The sequence below is a fragment of the Pan paniscus genome, chromosome 9, assembly GCF_029289425.2.
Source record: "Pan paniscus chromosome 9, NHGRI_mPanPan1-v2.0_pri, whole genome shotgun sequence".
NCBI classification, from domain to species: domain Eukaryota; kingdom Metazoa; phylum Chordata; class Mammalia; order Primates; family Hominidae; genus Pan; species Pan paniscus.
In genome coordinates this window covers 34,879,182-34,900,862 of record NC_073258.2, presented here as the reverse complement: position 1 = coordinate 34,900,862, position 21,681 = coordinate 34,879,182, and the positions used below count along the sequence as shown (strand labels likewise).

Genomic DNA, 21,681 nt, shown 5'->3' with positions numbered 1-21,681 from the left:
CTTATAGAACCGAAGCGATATTTAATATATAACATGTTATTTCTAGTTTTGAAGCCTAATTTTATTAGGCCATACCTAATTACATGGACAAAAGGAAATTAGATTTCTGGAGCTTTGGGTTTATACATTTATGCATGAGGAATTCTTAGATATTTGGGTAATTTTATAGTCTGGAGAAAGATAGAAGGAAATGTAATAAAAAAGCAAAGTTCTGAAAGTTGAGAAGGTGAAAAATGCATCCTTCTCAACAAATGGAGCAGGAACAGCTAGATATCCATATGAAAAAAATGAATCTAGACACAGATTTACACAAAATTTAACTCAAAATGGATCACAGACCAAAATGTAAAACACAAAGCTAAAAAACTCCTAGAAGATAACGTAGGAGAAAATCTAGATGACCATGGGTTTGCTGATGGCTTTTTTTTTTTTTTTTTTTTTTTTGTGAGACAGAGTCTTGCTCTGTTGCCCAGGCTGGAGTGCAGTGGCGCTATCTTGGCTCACTGCAAGCTCCACCTCCTGGGTTCACGCCATTCTCCTGCCTCAGCCTCCCAAGTAGCTGGGACTACAGGTGCCTGCCACCACGCCCAGCTAATTTTTTGTATTTTTAGTAGAGACAGGGTTTCACCATGTTAGTCAGGATGGTCTCCATCTCCTAACCTCGTGATCTGCCCACCTTGGCCTCCCAAAGTGCTAGGATTACAGGCGTGAGCCACTGTGCCTGGCTGACTTTTTTGATACATCACGAAAAGCATGATTTCTGAAAGAGTTGATAAGCTGGACTTCATTAAAATTAAAAACTTTAGCTACTCTGTGGCTTGTCAAGAGAATGAAAAGACAAGCCACAGAGTAGGAGAAAACATTTGCAAAAGACACCTCTGACAAAGGACAGCTATCCAAAATAACAAAGACCTCTTAAAACTGAACAATAAGAAAACAATCTGATTTTAAAATGGGCCAAAGATCTTAACAGACATCTCACCAAAGAAGATATACATACAGATGGCATATAAGTTCATGAAAAGATGTGCCACATCATGTGTCATCAGGGAAATACAAATTAAAACAACAAAGATACACTACTCACCAACTATATGACATTCTGGGAAAGGCAAAATGATGGAGGCAGTAAAAAAATAAGTGGTTGTGGCCAGGCACAGTGGCTCACACCTATAATCTCAGCACTTTGGGAGGCTGAGGCAGGCAGATCACCAGAGGTCAGGAGTTCGAGACCAGCCTGGCCAACATGGTGAAACCCCATCTGTACTAAAAATACAAAAATTTGATGGGGTGTGGTGGCAGGTGCCTGTAGCCCCAACTACTTGGGAGGCTGAGGCAGGAGAATCGCTTGAAGCTGGGAGGTGGAAGTTGCGGTGAGCCGAGATCACACCATTGCACTCCAGCCTGGGGGACAAGAGTGAGACTGGTCTTGAAAAAAAAAAAAAGTGGTTGCCAGGGGTTGAAGGAGGGAGAGATAAAAAGACAGAGTACAGAAGTTTTTTAGGGCAGTAAAAATACTCTGTATGATAGTCTAATGGTGGACACATGTCATATACTTGTCCAAACCCATGGAATGTACAATACCAAGAGTGAATTCCAATGTAAGCTGTGAACTTTGGGTGATAACGATGTCAGTGTAGGTTCATTAATTGTAACAAATGTACCTGTATTAGTCCATCCTCACATTGCTATAAAGAGCTACCTGAGACTGGGTAATTTATGAACAAAAGAGGTTTAATTAACTTACAGTTCTGCAGGCTGTATAGGAAGCTTGACTGGGAGGCCTCAGGAAACTTAAAATCATGGCGGGCGGGGAAGTAAGCATGTCTTACCATGGCAGAGCAGGAGACAGAGACTGCTAAGGGGGAAAGTGCTACACACTTTTAAACAACCAGGTCTCATGAGAATTCCGTCATGAGGCAGCACTAGGGGGACGGTGCTAACCATTAGAAACTGCCCCCATTATCCAGTCACCTCCCACCAGGCCCCTCCTCCAACAACGTGGGGATTACAATTTGACATGAGATTTGGGTGGGGACACAGAGCCAAACCATATCAGTACCCCTCTGGTGGGGGATGTTAATAATTGGGGGTTATGTATGTGTGGGGCAGGGAGTATATGGTATATCTCTTTACCTTCCTCTGGATTTTGCTGTGAACCTAAATCTTCTCTAAAAAATTCTTTTAAAAATCATTCTCAGTCCTACAGCTTTCTAAATTGAATTACAATAATTTTTATTACTAAAATATTTGTGTGTTTTCTTTTCTTATAATTTAAGAGTTATTTTGTGACATGAAAATTAATATATTTTTTGGGAACAATTTAAGTCATTATCACTTCAAGTATTACCTTCCCCAACGAGTCTTTATATTTTCTCCTTTCAAACTCCTAAGAAGATATATTTTGAATCTTCTCATTTATCCTCCATGTCTCTATACCTTATATACTTTCTATTTCTTTATGCCTGTGAGCATCTTATGTAATTTTCTTTCTTTTTGAGATGGAGTCTTGCTCTGTCATCCAGGCTGGAGTGCAGTGGCGCGATCTTGGCTCACTGCAAGCTCCGCCTCCCAGGTTCATGCCATTCTCCTGCCTCAGCCTCCTGAGCAGCTTGGACCACAGGTGCCCGCCACCACGCCCGGCTAATTTTTTGTATTTTTAGTAGAGACGGGGTTTCACCATGCTAGCCAGGATGGTCTCGATCTCCTGACCTTGTGATCCGCCCACCTCAGCCTCCCAAAGTGCTGGGATTACAGCCGTGAGTAATTTTCTTAGATATATCTTTTAGTTCACTAATTCTTCAACTATGTTTTATCTGCCATATAACTTATGTTTTAAGTTTTTTATTTATAATGACCTTTTTCTTTTATAGATGTTCTATTTGGTGCTTTTAAAAATCTGCCTTTTTCTAGTGTCTTATATTTTTTCATATTTCTTATTTATCTTTTATGTCTCTAATCATTAAAATATTTTTAATAATATCTTTGAGATTCTTCTGTTATTTTTAATTATTGGTGTGTACAAGTCTTCCTGTTTGCAGTGGCTACCAGCTAATGCTCCTTCATTGTAAATCTTCCTTTTTAATGTGGTTCATACATTTTAAATTGTGAGCCCCTCTTTAGTGGAGGCTGTATTTTTCTGATGAACTTGTGGAATTCTTCCTACAGAGCTCTTTTGCATTTGCTTCTGTTCTGAGCCTCAAGGGTTTCACAGAACAGTTTCTGGTTGTTACCTTAATTTATCATCTAGGATGTACATACCATGCAGGGAGTATATATTATTATTAGGACTTTATACCCTTTTGTACTCCAAGTTTAGGTTTTTCTGTTTCTCATGGAATAATTTTTGGTTTTGGACCAGTGATCTAGGCAAAGACATTTTTTTGTGTTGGTAGGTTAAGTTCTTCTAGTCTTCCTTTCTTGGAATTAGCTGTTCTTCTAGATTCCTTTCTCTATACCAGTGTGCTAGATCCCTTGGCTTTGTGCCCACATGGATATTAAAACCCTGACTTTGCCATGACAGCCTATATCTGTATGTAGGGGTTTCTGGATTACCAAAGCATCACCTTGCATACTTACAACTCTGACTATGGGTTTTCTGTCTTATTTTTGATGTCTGACAATTTCCTTATCTTTCTTTTGAACTTCAGCTGTATGTTAACTTTTTTTTATTGATGCTATATATTTTTCAAACATTTCATATTAGTTCATTCCACAATGTTTTTAAGAATCACTTAAGTTTTTTTCTTTTGAAAGTATCATAAACTTTTAGAGATATTGGAACTACAATACAAAGAACTTATTTTCCTGAATGATTTTAGAATAATTTGCCAAACTGATGCTCTATCATCTCATTACCATAGTATATCGTTCTTACAATCAGGGACGTTCTCCTGTAAAACCATAACACAGCAATCAAAATCAGGAAGTTAACATTGGTACATAACTGGAATGTTCAGGACTCATTCAGTTTCACAAATTGTCCCATTAAAGTATTTTTATAACAAAAGGATCTAGTTTAGAATCCTATGTTTGTATTTAGTTGTCATAGCTCTTTAATCTCTTTCAGTCTGGAAGACTTTCCTAGTCTTTGGTTGATTTTTATAACTTTGACACTCTTGAAGATTACAGACCATTATTTTGTAGAACGTTCCTCAGTTTCTGTTTGTACAGTGTTTCCTCATGGTTAGATTCAGTTTATGTATCTCTGGAAGGAATATCACAGAGGTAATGCCATATTCTTCTTATTGAATCCTATCAGATAGTTCAATTTGTTTTATTATTGGCGATGTTCACTCTGATAATTTGACTGAGGTAGTATCTGACAAGTTTCTCCACTGTAAAGTTAATCTTTTCTCCTTTGTAATCAGCGTGTTTTGTGAAGAGAACTTTGAAACTATGTAAATATGTCATTTCTCACCAAACTTTTAATATATTTATTTATATCAATATAGACTCATAGTTTCCTGTTTTGTACAATGGATTAAAATATTTGACTATCATTTATTTTTATCAAATTATTCTTGGTTTGGCCAGTGGGAGTCCATTCAAGCTGGTTGCTGAGTATTTTTTGACATGTCTTCATCATTCTTTCAGCATTTTTCTGCTTTCAGATAAAAATAAAATGTACCAGGATCACCTCATACTTTACCTGATCTTGCCCTGGAAAAAACCATTTCTCCATGTTACCCTGGTTCCTGTTAGTAGAAAAAGGTATATAGAAACCAAGATCTGAGTGCTATTACAATTATTACTGTTGGAGTGTCATTGTTCTCACACCCCCTCAGTGGACAGAGCTAGGAAATATATGTATATATTTACATACATATACACATACACACATATACTTACAGTTATATGTATTTTTATATCAATCTATGTATGTATATTGAAAACCATTAATTTGCACTGCTGCAAATTACAATCCCAAACTACAAGGATTATTTTAGTTTATTTCCTTTCTGTATTTCTACTTTTCTTATCTTTCAATGAGAAATCTGACTTTCATTATCACTAAGACGTTGACTTATTTCATAAAACACCCTGTTACATAACCATTCCACCATTCTGCTGCCCCCTCTTTCCTTATGTGGATGTCCTCCTTTTCCTGCTTGGATTCTGACACCTTCAGCTGGGTTGCCCTTTTGCAGGGTCACCCTCCTCACCTTACTTAGTTTCTGACTCCCCACAGTAGACTGCCCTCCCTTACATGGGAAAATCCTCTTTTCTCCATTCAGGCCTGTTATTCTGTTCCGGAATGCTCTAGACACAACCCCCTCACCACTTCCTCACATACCTTATTGTACCTAACCTAATGGACTTCAGAGCTGAACTGTTTAAGAAGAGGAAGGGGTTAAATGTTTTAAGCACAGTATTTGGGGGACTTTATTCCCAACTAAAATAAATTCAATAAATGGAAAATTAATGGGAAAATAAGATTTTTTTCTCTAAAGCGGTGTGCTTTTCAGTCAGCTTTTCTTATAATTTTCCATAAAGTGAAGGATAACTATAATAGGAAAACATTTGCATTTTATTTTTGAAGCTGCCTTCTATAGTTAATGCATTAGCATCAGTATAGTTTTGTTCTGATATTAGAAGTATGCCTATATGTGATATTAACCAATTTTTAAATAATTAAAATATTATATAGCAACTATAAAAATACTGCATGTCAATCCAATTATATTTTCAAATTCATCTATGTGTCAGAAATGCAGCTATGTGGGAGTTTATTAGTTGGGCAATGCTCTAGAGGTATTGATAAAATATAGCTGTGGACTGTAATTGAGAAAGAATAAAATGCAGAGGTAATAAGGTGTGTGAAGAACGGTGGCCTGAAATAATGTGGTAAATTTGCTCTAGATGTAGTTTTATCTTTGACTAATGGTAGCAGATAATAAATTCAGGATTAGAGTAATACATTATCTTCTGAATTTTGTCTTTTCATTTTTTTCCTCTTATTTTTCTAGATGACCTCAAAACATTTCCCTTTGCTTTTGTGCTGAATGCCTTAAAAAGTACTCTGATCTCATCCAGGCTCGTGTCTTTAAAATGGTATCTACATACAGAAGACTTCTAAATGTACATCTCCTAACCCCTAATCCATCCTACATTAACTATTTGCCGTCTCTGCTTGGATCTCTAAAAGACACCTCAAACTTGACATGTTTAAAATTAAGTTTCTAAAATCCCGCCTCCTGAAAACTGGCTTATTTAATCTTTTCCATCCTTGTTAATGACAACTCTCTTTTTCCAGTTACTGGTTTTTTTTTTTTTTTTTTGGCTTTCCCTCAGAGTGTATCTAGCATCCAACCACTTCTTATTTCATCCACTACTAACACCCTAGTCCTCCTTCATCATCCTCTTTCATCTGGATTATTGCAGTAGCTTATTAAGTGGTTTCTCTTGCCACAAACTCTGTTCCCTTCTAATGTGAATGTAATAGAGTGAGTCTTTAAAAAGCTAAGTCAGGGCCTGGCGCGGTGGCTCACGCCTCTAATCCCAGCACTTTGGGAGGCTGAGGCAGGCAGATCACGAGGTCAAGAGATCGAGACCATCCTGGCTAACATGGTGAAACCCTGTCTCTACTAAAAATATAAAAATTAGCCAGGCGTGGTGGCACACACCTGTAGTCCCAGCTACTCGGGAGGCTGAGGCAGGAGAATTGCTTGAACCTGGGAGGCAGAGGTTGCAGTGAGCTGAGATCGCGCCACTGCACTCCAACCTGGTGACAGAGCAAGACTCCATCTCAAAAAAAAAAAAAAGCTAAGTCAGGCTTTGTCACATTCGTCCTCAGAACTCTGTAGTGGCTTTCCGTCTCATTAGTTGTAAAAACCAAATCCATATCACACATAACGAGGTCTACAATGATTTGGGTCCCCTTGCCTTCCCTTGCCCCTCTCTGAACTCTGCTCTTCTTCACCTTGCTTATTGTCTTTCAGCCACATGGACTTCCTTGCTATTCTTTAAACACACTAGGCCTTATTCCACATTAGGGAACTTGCTGAAATATTCTTTCTTACTTCTATCCAGGTCTTTACTCAGAATTTGCTATCTCAGAAAGGAGTTTCCTGACTGTCCTGTGTAATCGTCTTCCCTGATTTATTGTTTTTCTTTAACACCTATCAATATCTAATATACTATATATTTTAACTTATATTGCTGATTTTCTTGCCCAGAATTTAAGCTGGGCAGGAGTTGTTGTTTTTTTTTTTTTTTTTTGGTCCAGTGTTGTACCCCCAATGTCTATATCAATGCTTTACTTACAATAAGCATTCAACATTTATGGAAGAAATAAATCATATACAACCTATCCATTAAAATAAAATCAGCTCATTCATGGCAGTAGGCTAAAAAATTTATTTCATAGGAAATGTGTAGTAATTATTGTGCTTTTGCTTAAAGTTTAAAAAATATAAGTAGGATTTAAGAAGATGAACACTCATACATGGCTGGTTGGCATTTAACTTGGTCAGCCACAATATATATATATATTTTTTGACAGAGTCTCATTCTGTCACTCAGGCTGGAGTGCACTGGTGCAGTCTCAATTCACTGCAACCTCCACCCCCCGGGCTCAAGCAGTCATCCTGGCCTCAGCCTCCCGAGTAGCTGGGATCACAGGCACACACCAGCGTACCCAGCTAAGTTTCGCTTGTTTGTTTTCAGACTTTCACCATGTTGCCCAGGTTGGTTTTGAACTCCTGGACTCAAGCAATCCACCAGCCTCAGTCTCCTAAAGTGCTGGAATTACAGCCCTGGCTTTTGTAACAGTTTTAAAAAGCCTATAAAAATTAACAAATCTTAGAAATTCTGCTTCTTGGAACTTATCCTAATAAAAAGAATAACTATAAAAGTCTAGATACAAGCATGTTTATTTCAGAATATTTCATAATAGTAAAAAACTCAATTCAGTAAACCTATAAACATGAGTGATTAAGTAAGTTATGGTGAAGTTAAAAAATGGAATACTGTGTAGCCATTAAAAAGCTATATTGTACATTAATTTGTCACAGAAAAGTGTTTATTATATATTAAGTAAAATGGATTATAAAATAGACGTTTATTATCAGTTTCTACTGGCTCTTTTTAAAAGTATAAATGTATGTTTTTAAAAAACTGGTAGAGTGAGGCATGGTGGCTTACACCTGTAATCTCAGCACTATAAGAGGGCAAGGCCGGAGGATCTCTTGATCCCAGGAGTTCAAGACCAGCTTGGGCAACATAGTGGGACCCTGTCTCTAGAAAAAATTTTAAAAATTAGCCAGGTGTGGTGGCATGTTCCTATAGTACCCAGCTACTTAGGAGGCTGAGGTAGCAGGAGGATTGCTTGAGCCCAGGAAGTTAAGGCTGCAGTGAGCTGTGATCATCCTAGTGTATTCCAGCTTGGGTAACAGTGTGACTCTATCTTAAAAACAAACAAACAAACAAACAAAACCTGGTAGTACCAAAGTGTTAATGACTGTTATCTGTGGATTGTGAGATGATCTGTTTGTTTAAAACAGTTGTTATGCTTGTTCTTTAAAAACTTTTCCTCAGTGAAGGGCTAATATGAAGTAACAAACTCCCCTAGACTGCTCTCTCTATCTCTCTTGCTTTATTTTTGTCTTAGTGGTTATCACTCTCTAACATGCATACCTTTTACATATATTTGTCAGTCTATCACCACCCCCACTAGAAAGTAAGTTTCTTAAGGGCAGGGACTTTGTTTTGTTCACTGCTATATTCCAGGAGTCTAGGAAAGTATCTAGCATATAGTAGGTGCCATAAATGTGTGTTGAATAAATCAATAATGGTACATAGAAGATACATGCCACATTTTATAGCACGCACTTTTGATATCAGAGGAATTTGTGTAGATAATTAAAGTATTTTAATGAGATTTTTCCCCCTTATTTTTCAAGGTTTCTAAATACTCTTTACAGAAGAAAGTGAGTGAAATGGTAAGGAAATTACAAAACATATTTTCCCCCATCTGGATTAGTACTTAGCGGGATTGGTGTTTTTGTGAATAAAATGTGACATTTATAGTGAAAAAATTAATTGTTGAAACTGAATATTACTGTCTCCAGTAATATTAAAGGGGATATTTGCAATTTCACATGTTGCATAAATGAATTATTTCACAAATTTATTTCGAGATTACATAGTACTTATACAGGTTGAGCATTCCAAATCTGAAAACTCAAAATTTGAAATGCTTCAAAATTGGAAACTTTTTGAGTGTCAACATGATGCTCTAAGAAAATGCTCATTGGAGGATTTTGGACTTTAGATTTTTGAATTTGAGATGCTTAACCCGTAGGTATAATGCAAATATTCCAAAATCCCCAAATATCCCAAATATGAAACACTTCTGGTCCCAGCATTTCTGATTAGAGATATTCAACCTATATATTTAAAATAAATTTTACACAGTTCCCAAATTATTGTTAGGGTCTTATAGTAAAAACAAATAACAAAACTCTAAAACCTCTTATTTTAATGGTATCTTTTCTAGATATTTATGTAAACATGTAATTATTAATTATAGCCTGAAAAAATTGAAATGTATGAAGTAGTATTTAGGATATAATATTTATCCCTTATCAGTGTACACTTGGGATATGGTACTGATCCTATATTGTTCAACAAATATTTATTTACTGTGCATTCCTCTTTTATAGTCTTAAAAACTAATGTTTTTGCTTTTTACAGCATAACATTTTAGGGAATATTTACTTTGATATTTTTCCCTTCTAGCTCTATTTTATTCAGAAGGATTTTTTTTTCTGTGTTTTTGGTTGAGCAAAATTTTCCTATATCCACTCAAATTGTCAAAGGGCTTTTTGGGTGGGGCTATGCTATTCAGTCTTCATTCTTTGGAGCAGACTGTAAAGCAAGTAAAATTAATTTTTGAGTAAGGCTTATATATTATATACATGAGAAGTAAGAAATGAACTATCACCCCTTCTGACATTACATAGAAAAACATAAAGTATTTTGCTTCTTGAAATTGTTTGGTGTGTTAGAAAATAAGAGTCATAGAGAGACTGCTAAGCTTGATTGAATAAAAGATGTGAAAATTCTGTTGCTATTCAACTGGAAAGAATAAAAATAATATTGTCAGACTATTTTAAACCATGATTTTAATTAAGAAGCTGAAAAACTAGATTCTGGTTTAGCTTTAAGTACCATGACATTTGTACTGAAAGTCATCTTCAACGCTACAGTGGTTTTACACAAAATATAGTGAAATTGAATAATGTGCCCTTTGACCTGGGAGATAAGGCTACAAGTTAAAGATCAAAGGCAACATAAAATGTGTTTTATTTTATTCCACTTTCAAATTTCATCAAACAGATACTTACAATCTTTTAAAAAAAAACCATGGAAACATGTATATACTTATTCTAGTTTTTGGTCACTTCTAAGCTTTTTGTTATTGTGAATTACAACATTTATACTTACTAAAATGATATTTCAGTTATAGTCATAATATTTTTTCTGACAGTTTAAAGCATTGCATCACTTTTAATTTAAAAAGTTTTATATGTTGATATATATATTTAATATTTTATATTCATTCTGGCAGAACATTTATATTTTGGATTTAAAAGTTAGAAGTACCCCTTTTTCTAAGCATTCTTACTTATATTCATTTTACATTATTCCTGTTACATTATTATTATATAATTCAGATGACTTGTTCTCTATTCAAAGTGCGGTATAGTATTCAGTAATTCAGTTAATCTTATTTTATTCCAAGCAGTACATTATTCTTTTATGTTATTTGGTTCTATGGGCAAGACAGGAAACAAGATAGCCACTAGTGTGAAGGCACGACTTTGGGGAGCAATAAAGTTAGGGTCCTAAAAGAAATAACTTGAAAAATACTATTAAGAAAATTTCAAGTTTATGAGCTCCTATAGGTAAGTCCTTAACTACTAGTAAGTTTCTGTCTTCTGTGATTCAGTAAGCTGATTTTCTTTTAGAGGTGGTGATAGGTTCTGAGATAAATTAACATAATCACAAATCAAACGATTTTTCCATCCCTAAAAGTACCTCCCCTTTGAAAAAATCACGATCATTACCAATTAAAAGGATGCAATAAAAACATGTGAGAGAGAAATCTTAGGACATTACATTCACCATCATTGTGATCTGGTCATTGATACAAATTTTTCCTGCTGTGTTTAGTGATTACTACATAGATGACCATGTTGGGTAATAATTGAATTTACCGGTGTCTGTGTTGTAAAACTGAATAGCTAATATAGCTTAATGAAGGAAGTAAACTTATCAAACCATTGTCATATTGTTTTTCTCTTCTGTATATCATTTTCCTCTAAATAAAAGATTTACAAGAAAGCTTTTTTCTTTATGAAGTTAAAGCAATTTCAATATTGAAAGTTTTGATAGATTAAGAATAACCACATACTTTCTTTCCCAGTAGAATATTTTTAAACTGAAGACTTATCTGGAAGTAACTTCATAATCATAAATATTATGTATATATGTACACACATATATTAGCAGCATGACTTTAGGTTTTTAAAGTAATCTATGCCTCATATTTGCAACTGAAAAGGTAAGGATATCTTAAGAAAGATGCCGTAGGTTTTTGAAAATTGAGTTTTATAACTCCATTGATTTAGTTTGGGTTCATATTGAAGAAATTAGAAGATTAGTTACAAAATTGGAAATGAGTGTGTTAAATTTATATTTTGATTGTTATCTTTTCCTCTAAAGTTTACTCTTAACAAACTGATTGTTTTAAGGGAAACTAATTTTATCTCCAGAAGTTTTCAAATCAGTCTCCTTAAGTAAATAGGAAAAGGGAGAAATGTGAAGCTGTGCATTTTATCAGTAAATATATTTCTAAAAAGTTGTGTGTAAATATTTTTACATTATTCCCATTTTAAATGCTTCAAGGCTTTAAAGTAAGCTTGTAGACTACACACATACATATAATTATGGATATGCTATTTTTCCGCTAATCTTGACTTTAATAGATTAGATTTGTTTAAAATGAGGTGTACATGTGTTTAGGAAGCAATGAATGCTGACATTTTTTGTAGACTGTCTTTGCATTTGATAGTAAAACTACGTAAAAGAAAAAATAATTTGAGTCGATTCATGCAGATAGAAAAACCAAACAATATGTGCTTAACTGTTTCTTAATCATCTCAATAAAATAGCCTTATAATACATTAAAGTTTTAATAGTAAAAATCAATTTATTTGTATTCTTTAAAATATTCTTACATCTCTAAAGTGTTATTACCACTTACTTTTTGTTGTTGCTTTTTAGAGAATTTAAACCATTTGTTGATAGTCATGAAATTAGTGGCAAACTGGACAATGGACCTCTTCATCTCATTTTCAAAACTAAATCAGGGTAGTAAACTACGTTCATATAGGCATATATGGGCTAATAAGCTGTAGGTGCCTATGTGATTTAGAAGTCTTAATGTTATATATCATGGCCATTGAATAGGCTAATGTGTTTGAAAATCAGAATTATGTCATGCAAACAAATGCAATGAAACTGCATTTTTCATTAAATTCAATTTTTGCCCCAAAGAATGTTGGAAGAGTGTATCAGAAATTACTCTAATGTATATAAAGCTCTATGCATGAAATCTCCTTTGATCTTTGCTACATTTTTAGTTAACAGAATTGTTAACCTTTGTAGGCATTGACTACCTATTTTATTCATCACTTTTTAGCTGAAAGGTTAAGAAAGCTTTTGTGGGATCATGTATTATGCAGTAGAGAGTATTCTAATGAAGGCTACATGAATATTGATTAGAATCAAAAATCAAAACTTCCTTGAATTGGCCGGGCACAGTGGCTCACACCTGTAATCCTAGCACTTTGGGAGGCCAAGGCAGGTGGATTGCCTGGGTTCAGGAGTTCGAGGCCAGCCTGGGCAACACAGTGAAACCCCGTCTCTATTAAAATACAAAAAATTAGCTGGGTGTGGTGGCATGCACCTGTAGTCCTAGCTACTCGGGAGGCTGAGGCAGGAGAATTGCCTGAACCCGGGAGGTGGAGGTTGCAGTGAGCCGAGATCGTGCCACAACACTCCACCCTGGGTGACAGAGAGAGACTCCATCTCCAAAAAAATAAATAAAAAATAAAAACTTCCTTGAATTCAAAAAATGCCATTAACCCAGTTTTCAGTGAAATTGTGTTAGGTTTCTAGACATCTGCTGAGAGCTAATATAATTCTCTCAATCAGAAATTAAGGGGTATTTTAGAAGAAAGCAATATGGTTCATTATTGCTCACCATTACTAATAATAGTAACTACCCAGGTAGGCATAAGCTCTCCAGGACTAAGTACATTTATCAACTTGTTTGCATTTATAACTGCTGCACAATTAAATAAGTAGTGAAAAGCCTGATGACATACATGAGAAATTTTCAACTGATATATCATAATTATTACCAATAATATATCATGTTTAAAATCATTAAAAAATAGCTTTGAAAAAGTTAAGACTGTCATCAGACTTGCCAAGATAATATAGTTAGGTACAACTTAAATTGTAATGTGTGTTCTTCGTGTGTGTGTCTGTGTGTGTGTGTATATATGTTTTTTTTTTTTTTTTTTTGTGACGGAGTCTTGCTCTGTCACCCAGGCTAGAGTGCAGTGGCGTGATCTCAGCTCACTGCAACCTCTGCCTCCTGGATTTAAGTGATTCTCCTGCCTCAGCCTCCCCAGTAGCCGAGATTACAGGTGTGTGCCACCATGCCTGGCTAATTTTTGTATTTTTAGTAGAGACAGGTTTCACCATGTTGGCCAGGCTGGTCTCGAACTCCTGGCCTTGTGATCCGTCCACCTTGGACTCCCAAAGTGCTGGGATTACAGATGTGAGCCACCATAACCCGGCCCTTCGTGAATATTTTTTAAAAGGCCATGCTTATTCTAAATAAAAGTTAATTAAAACTACCAGTTAAGGAATAATAACAATCATTTTATTGTGATTTTTATATGATGGGCTTTGTTTTTTAGTGCTTTATTTATATTAATTCATTTTATCCTCACAGCAACCCTATGAGTGAAATACTATTATAAACTTCTTCCTAAAAATAGAGTAGATAATTTACCCAAGGTCACCCTAAGTTGCAGAAACAAGATTTAAACATAGGCAGACTAGCTTTTGACCACTGTGCTCTACTACCTGTACTTTGGTTTTTCTTTTCTTTTTTTATTTTGAGACGGAGTCTCACTCTAGTGCCCAGGCTGGAGTGCAGTGGTGCAATCTTAGCTCACTGCAACCTTTGCCCCCAGGGTTCAAGTGATTCTGCTGCCTCAGCCTTCCAGGTAGCTGGGATTACAGGTGCCCGCTGCCACATCTGGCTAATTTTTGTATTTTTAGTAGAGACAGGGTTTCACTATGTTGGCCAGGCTGGTCTCGAACTCCTGACTTCAAATGATCTGCCTGCCTCCACCTCCCAAAGTGCTGGGATTACAGGCCTGAGCCACTGTGCTCGGCCTGTACTTTGGTTGTGGGTGTTTTTTTTTTTTTTTTTTTTTGAGATGGAATCTTGCTCTTTTGCCTAGGCTGGGGTGCAGTGTCGCGATCTTGGTTCACTGCAACCTCTGCCTCCTGGGTTCAAATGATTCTCCTGTCTCAGCCTCCTGAGTAGCTGGGATTACAGGCGCGCACCACCATGCCCGGCTAATTTTTGTATTTTTAGTAGAGACGGGGTTTCACCATGTTGGTCAGGATGGTCACGAACTCCTGACCTTGTGATCTACCCGCCTTATCCTCCCAAAGTGCTGGAATTACAGGTGTGAGCCACTGCGCCTGGCCTGTACTTTGGTTTTAAGCAATAAGAAATGGCTCTGGTTAACTTATGTAAAAGGAAATTTAGGGGAGGCATTCACAATCAACCAGAGAATAAAGAATTGCTTGAGAATGAACAGGGGACCCAGAGTAATTCCAGAGTTTGTGAGGCAGGATGTAGGGACCCACAACAGAGGTCTCATATCAGTTCAGATAGGATGACTACTGAACTTCTCTAGTTTTATATAGTCTTTTTGCTCAAGATTCAAATTCCAAGAAAGTAGCTATCAATTGGTTTATTTTGAGTAACATGCCCTTCTGTTAATTAGGGAAGAATAGGACCCCTGAATTTTAGTCCTGTTGTAATGTTTAGTCCATGTTGTAATGAAGTTTAGTCCATGTTGTAATGAAGAAAAAGTATTTCAATAAAGTAAATTGTGGTGCTGTTAGGTAAGGGAAATGGATGCTGGCTAGGCAAAATCAAATTTTTACTATTAAAACTCTATAAGACAACAACAGTTCATTCAGAAAACAATTATTGAGTGCCAGTTCATGGGCCTATACTGTTCTTTGTTTAGAACTGCTCATCATAGAAAGTGAAGCAGTTGGGAAAAAAAATGAATGAAAGTTGTGAAACCAATTAATGATTCTGCTAATGTCAAGTGAAGATAAAAAACTTCTAACAAGTGTTATTGATTTTATTAACATAATATTTTTTAAGAGTTAAAAGTCATATTCGCAGGTGTGGTAAGAGTAGTTCCTTTAGCTGAAAGCAGTAGAGGCCCATATAATATTACATAAATAAGGTCTAATTTTTTTACCAATTATGTCTCCAGTTTAAGTAGACTATCTACTATCATATGTTGCCTCCCTGTCACTGAGAGATATCCTTGTCATTTCATTTCTTTTTCTCTTTTAGCGATGGGGTCTTGCTTTGTCACCTGGGCTGGAGTTCAGCGGCTGAGCATAGCTCACTGCAGCCTTAAACTCCTAGCCTCAAGCAATCCTCCCACCTCAACTTCCCAAGTAGCTAGGACTACAGGCATGTGCCACCATGCCCAGCTAACTTGTTTTATTTTTGTAGAGATGGGGTCTTGCTATATTGCCTAGGCTGGTCTCAAACTCCTGGCCTCAAGCATTCTTCCTGCCTCATCATTTCATTTCTTAATGCAGTGAGAAGGTACTATATTAATTAAAATCAGTCTCAGAAAAATTACTTGAATTTTGGTAGTGTACATTGAAATTATTCTAGCAAATTGAAAGGGCAAAGAATCAAAACAGTGATCTAGATAGGTCCTGATTATTCAAATGATTTAGAGAAAAAATACCCCGTAAAGTACCAAAATTATTGCTTTTTCTCCTCACTTTTCTTAGTGTTAGGCTGATTAACATTTTTTATAAAAAGATTTTGAAAAAGAAATTGCAAACAAGGGAAACATAACCTGAAGTGACTATTTTGCTACAGGAAAAATATGTTTGCTTTAGTTTTACATAGATTTAGAAATATCTCCTAACAAATATTTCCTCCTTACAGTTTACTCAGAGAGTACTTTTAAATGACATTTATTTATGTTATATTACTAATAACAGTGGTTTACCACAATATATTTTACATATTTGTTGTGTGTGGCGGTGTGTGTGTGTTATACGTATAACATTTAAAATTACTCTTCAAAATAGGAACAAAAGGTCCAGTTACATCTTCTGGCTAAAGAAGACTATCATAAGCAACTGAGTGAAATTGAGAAATATTATGCCACAATAACAGGTCAATTTGGATTGGTAAAAGAGAATCATGAAAAGTTAGAACAAAATGGTATGTGCTATCTTATTTAAATATACATATTCAGTAGAGAATGTTTGAATGGACTTATTTACTATGAATACATTGAATATCTATGATAATACTGATAATAGTAAATGGCAGTTAATAACTGTTACCTAAATTAAATAACATATATATTGCATTGTTACTGTTTTCCCTGTTTATCTTAATGATACTTTCTTTGAAATATACATTGAATATAATGCTTTCTTAAGTGTCTTTCATGTTGCAGTACGGGAAGCAATACAATCAAACAAAAGACTTTCAGCTTTAAATAAAAAACAAGAAGCTGAAATATGCAGTTTAAAGAAGGTATGATTGATACAGTTTCACACTACTAAGTAAAAATTATAATATAAAATAGTCTTATGCGCTATTACTAGAGGACAGTTGGGTAGAATTTTTTGGTAGAAGGATAAATTGTTTTCAATACAGATGCATAAATTTTGAGTTATGATTCCAGTAAAGGTAATTAGTGCATTTGTTGCAATCCATTCAAAATATTATTTCTTTGACTTGTGACCAGTAGCATGCATTTTTATGGTCACATGAATACCTTATAAGGATTCATTGTATGTCATCCTTATTAGCACCATTCATTCAATATTTATTGAGTGACTTTTATATACTGGGTGCTATGTGGCACTAAGGATACAGCTATGAAGAAAATAAAACATGTTTCTACTTTTACGAAAGTTAGAGTCTGGTGGTGGAGTTAGATGTAAAACAAATAATTACACAGACTAAATAATGTAAAACTATTATAAATGAGCTGAAGAAAAAGTGAAAGATGTGATGATATCACAGGTGACTTTATTAGATTGGGGGTAAGAGGGTGAAGGAGGGAAGGGAGTAATGTTTCAGGCAAGGGGAATAGCATGTGCAAAAGCTTTGAGACAGGAAAGAGTTTAGTATATTTGAGGAACTAAAAAAAGTCTGATATGGCTGGAGCATCATGAATGAAGCTGTGAATCGAACATTTATTTGTTGCTTACTGAGATTCAGTATCCGCTTGCCTTCTTCCTAACCTTATCTAGATTTTTGTTTTGATGTCTCCAGCTTTAGAGCTGAGCCCCAAATTGGCAGGAGAACACAAACATATTTCTTTCTTCTGACCATAGGCATTGGTTCAGGAATAGATAAATGACTTTAGCTAGCTTCTGATTATAAACCAGGAAGAACATAACCTCTGTTGTGGCTGGCAGTCAGCCTACAACCATGAGAAAAGCCAAAAAATAGGAACCTGACAATGTGGATGCCAGATTGGTATGACATAAACAAACCTGTTCTTTGATGACATTATTGAGTAACTGGATCAACCAACCCTGCTTCTTGTCCTACCTCTAGACATTTAAATTATGTGAACCAATAAATTTCCATTATTTAAGCCAGGTTGGTTAGGGCCAATTCAGTTTTCCATGATTTGCAACTAAAAATATTCCAACTGACACAAAGGGAGAGTTGGTACAAGAGGAAGAAGTAGGTAAGGCTTTGTTCTTTTTGTAGAGAATGATATCTGTTTTCCTTTTCCCACTCCCTTCCAATCCCTCTCTCGATACTGCTTTGAATCATTTTAGGACCACCTCCCTACCTCTGAGAGAATTAAGTACCTATGCTTACTGGCACTCCATAAATATTTTGAAACAATATTTACTGAGTACCATTTAAAATGCACTTAATTTGTAGTTATTTATTATATTGGTATGCAAAAAAATCTTCTGTTTTCCCCTCCAGATCTATACTTACCTTTTGAAGGCTTATGTATATGGGTTGCATCAATGGGCTTCCACATCTTCTGACTTCCTGTTGAGCTGGGCCAGTGGAGAGCCTAGGCAGGAGATGGGAGGAAGAAGAGAGTGAATCAGGGTATTTATTCCCCCTGTTCCTTCCCACTGAGATAACTTCAGGCTGGCCATGTGCCTCAACAGATCACTACTTCTCTCAAATTGGCGTAATCTACATGATACTCTCCCTTTTGGGGTTCCAGTAACCTCTCTTCTTGACCTTCTGGGTCTAGAGGTGGTGACAGCTACAGTGCTGCTAGTCAGTGGAACTTGAGCCATCCCTTGTGGTTCTTTTATATCCTCCATGCACCTTTGCAAATAAACCCATCTTCAGGTTATCCTAGTTGATGTTTGCCATCTGTTTCCGTTGGGATTCTGACATACACTTATTTAGGGTAAAACATTAGTGAGGCCAAAGTTAGGAATTCAATTTTGTATAGGCTGAGAAAGTTGTTTCACAGTCAAAGATTGCACTCTAAACCTCACCTATATTTTTTAGTTGTATATTTTGGACTCAAGGGATAAATGAATATGAATGAAATGAATACTAATTTGGGTCAATGTTGTCATCTTGACACTAAAGGATCCTATTTTTAAAAGGAAAAAAATACCAAAAATTGAAGCATTTATACCTTTATATATACATAGACTTTCACTATTTTAATATAATTTAATATATTTTAATTAATAAACTATTTTTAGAGCAGTTTTAGGTTCACAGCAAAACTGAATAGAAAGTACAGAGTTCCTGTATACTTCCTGTCCTCACACATGCACAACCTCTCCCACTATCACATCCTCACTAGCATTTGGTGTTGTCAGTGTTTTGGATGTTGGTCATTTTGATTGGTGTGTAGTGGTATCTTGTTTTGATTTGCAATTCCCTAATGACATATGATGTTGAACATATTTCCATATACGTACTTGTCATCTGTGTGTATTTTTTGTTAAAGTGTCTGTTTAGGCCTTGGGCCCATTTTTTAATTGGGTTGTTTGTTTTCTTATTGTTGAGTTTTAAGAGTTCTTTATATATTTTGGATAGCAGTACCTTCTAAATGCTAAGCCAGAGTTTGAAGACCATTAATATTATAATACTATTGACTGTGATATGTATATCTTCACTGTTACAACTGCCAATAAATTGGTTATATATTCCTTGGACTTCATTCTTATACCTGAGGGATCAGAAAGTAAAAGCATAGGTGTAGTTCAGTACAGAACATTAGGATGGGTGGTGATAATCATGTTTCTGGCCCTTAAAAGTCTGTCTATTTAGCAAACTACTTAAGAGTACAATTAATATATATGTAGAAGACATTTCTTTTTAGATACATCCTTGAAAATTAGAGGTGGCTCTTTTTAATATAAAGAGAAAAAGCTATAATTTAAAAAATCTGTTTGGAATCCCAAGTAAGAATTATTAAAAGGACCACTCATTTCTATCAGTATAAACTTCAAATACAAATATAAATAACTATTAAATCAGTAGGTGTGAATAAACACATTTTCATTGATGTCTCTTTGGTTCATTTACGTGTTAATATTTTTAACAATGACTTTAGTAATTAAATAACATTCATATTAATTTGGTGATTAAAATATTAATAAGCCTTTATACAATTAGTTTATGCATTCTTATGAAAATATGCCTCATAAATTCTGTACTAATTTTTTGCATTAAATGAAAACAGATGTTTCATTGTAACATAATAGACTATTATATTTCTTTTTTCTTTAGACAGAGTCTTGCTCTGTTGCCCAGGCTGGAATGCAATGGCGCAATCTCGGCTCATTGCAACCTCTGCCTCCTGGGTTCAAGCCATTCTCCTGCCTCAGCCTCCCAAGTAGCTGGGACTACAGGCATGCACCACCATGCCTAGCTAATTTTTGTATTTTTAGTAGAGACGGGGTTTCACTGTCTTGGCCAGGCTGTTCTCAAACTCCTGACCTCAAGTGATCTGCCCGCCCAAAGTTCTGGGATTACAGGTGTGAGTCACCATGCCTGGCCTGCCTATTATATTTCTAATGCACAATTTAAGACTCTGACCTACGGATGGAGATGAGGCTCATGTAGATTCATGGAGAGATACCCTTAGTGGATTTATGTAAGAAGGCGCAGAATGTCTTTCTATGCGTGAGAAGAATGGTGTTGCTCATGAGAACACTAGCCTCTTTCTCTCAGGTCTTGGGGCCTAGGCTAGGGCTACCTAAATGTACTAACATGTCATGCAGTAGTGGCCTCTGTCACTCTAGAAACTATTAGTGACAGTGTTCATGCTGCAAAGTTGTTCTTGGAAGACAGACTGTTATAGAAGGGTAAAGTGAGAAAATTTAATTACCTTTGCGACTTCAAAGTTCAAGTAACTGAAAGGGTGAGAATTTTAAAATACATATTCAGAGCCAGTTTTTAATATTGTAGACATTCTAAGTATACTAATTTTAAATTTTATGTGTCTTATGTAGCTTTGATTTTTAACTTTGGGAAAAGCTTGTTTTTTTGTTTTTTTTTTTTTAACTTTCAGAAGAGAATCAAATTTTATAACATTGGTTATATCACTTATTTAAAACTTCTAATCACTAATTCTCCCAAAGACAATTTCCATTTTTATTATACTGTTCTATGATTTTGTCCAGAACAGTTGTTATTGGTTTGTGATAAGATGGAATTCCTTTTTTTTTTTTTTTTTTTGGAGCAAAGTTAAACAGACCAAACTTAGTGGTTAGATAAAAACTAGGTATTACCATTCTGAATGCTGAGTTCACCATTATGGCAATCATGAAGAATTCCTGATACTATCTATGAGCAGCATTCATAACCTCTGCTGTTTGTCTGAGTAAATGTCAGAGCACTCAAGGAGATAGTGATATTAAACAGACTACCCCATACCAGAAAGGGAGGGGTGAAGGAGAGAAGAGCGCAATATTTATGACTGTGGGAACTATAAGTTGTAATTTAATGAGATCAAAGCATTGCTGTTTATTTGCTGCACTAATAGCTTTAAATAAAATGGTTAGAAAACAGACAGTGTACTAAAAGTTCAGGATATTTAAAGGCTTATAAAGTCTATAAAATCAAAAGCATATTTTTCAGTGGAAGATCTTTTCCTGAGGTCTCTGATTTTAATTTATTATGCTCTTGAGATTAAGTAATTAATATATAAAAGAAAAAGAAAGATGTAAGAAATTACTAGTTTTTACTTTTGTCAGTCATATACTGATTTGCTATACCCTTCTCCTCCCCGCCTCCCTTTTGTCTTATAGCAATAATTGTAATAGGAATTGATGTATTTTAGA

General features: G+C 35.4%; 1 protein-coding gene across 2 annotated transcripts in view; it reads left to right on the top strand.

Annotated features, from left to right (window-relative positions):
* CCDC73 (coiled-coil domain containing 73) overlaps window positions 1-21,681 on the top strand; it is a 192,522-nt gene that overhangs the window by 103,242 nt on the left and 67,599 nt on the right. For both annotated transcript variants that reach the window (XM_008955871.4, XM_055094262.2), the window contains 3 exons: window positions 8,904-8,942; window positions 16,459-16,594; window positions 16,836-16,915. In XM_008955871.4, the coding sequence (XP_008954119.4) occupies window positions 8,904-8,942; window positions 16,459-16,594; window positions 16,836-16,915 (255 nt within the window). The remainder of the gene's footprint in view (window positions 1-8,903; window positions 8,943-16,458; window positions 16,595-16,835; window positions 16,916-21,681) is intronic.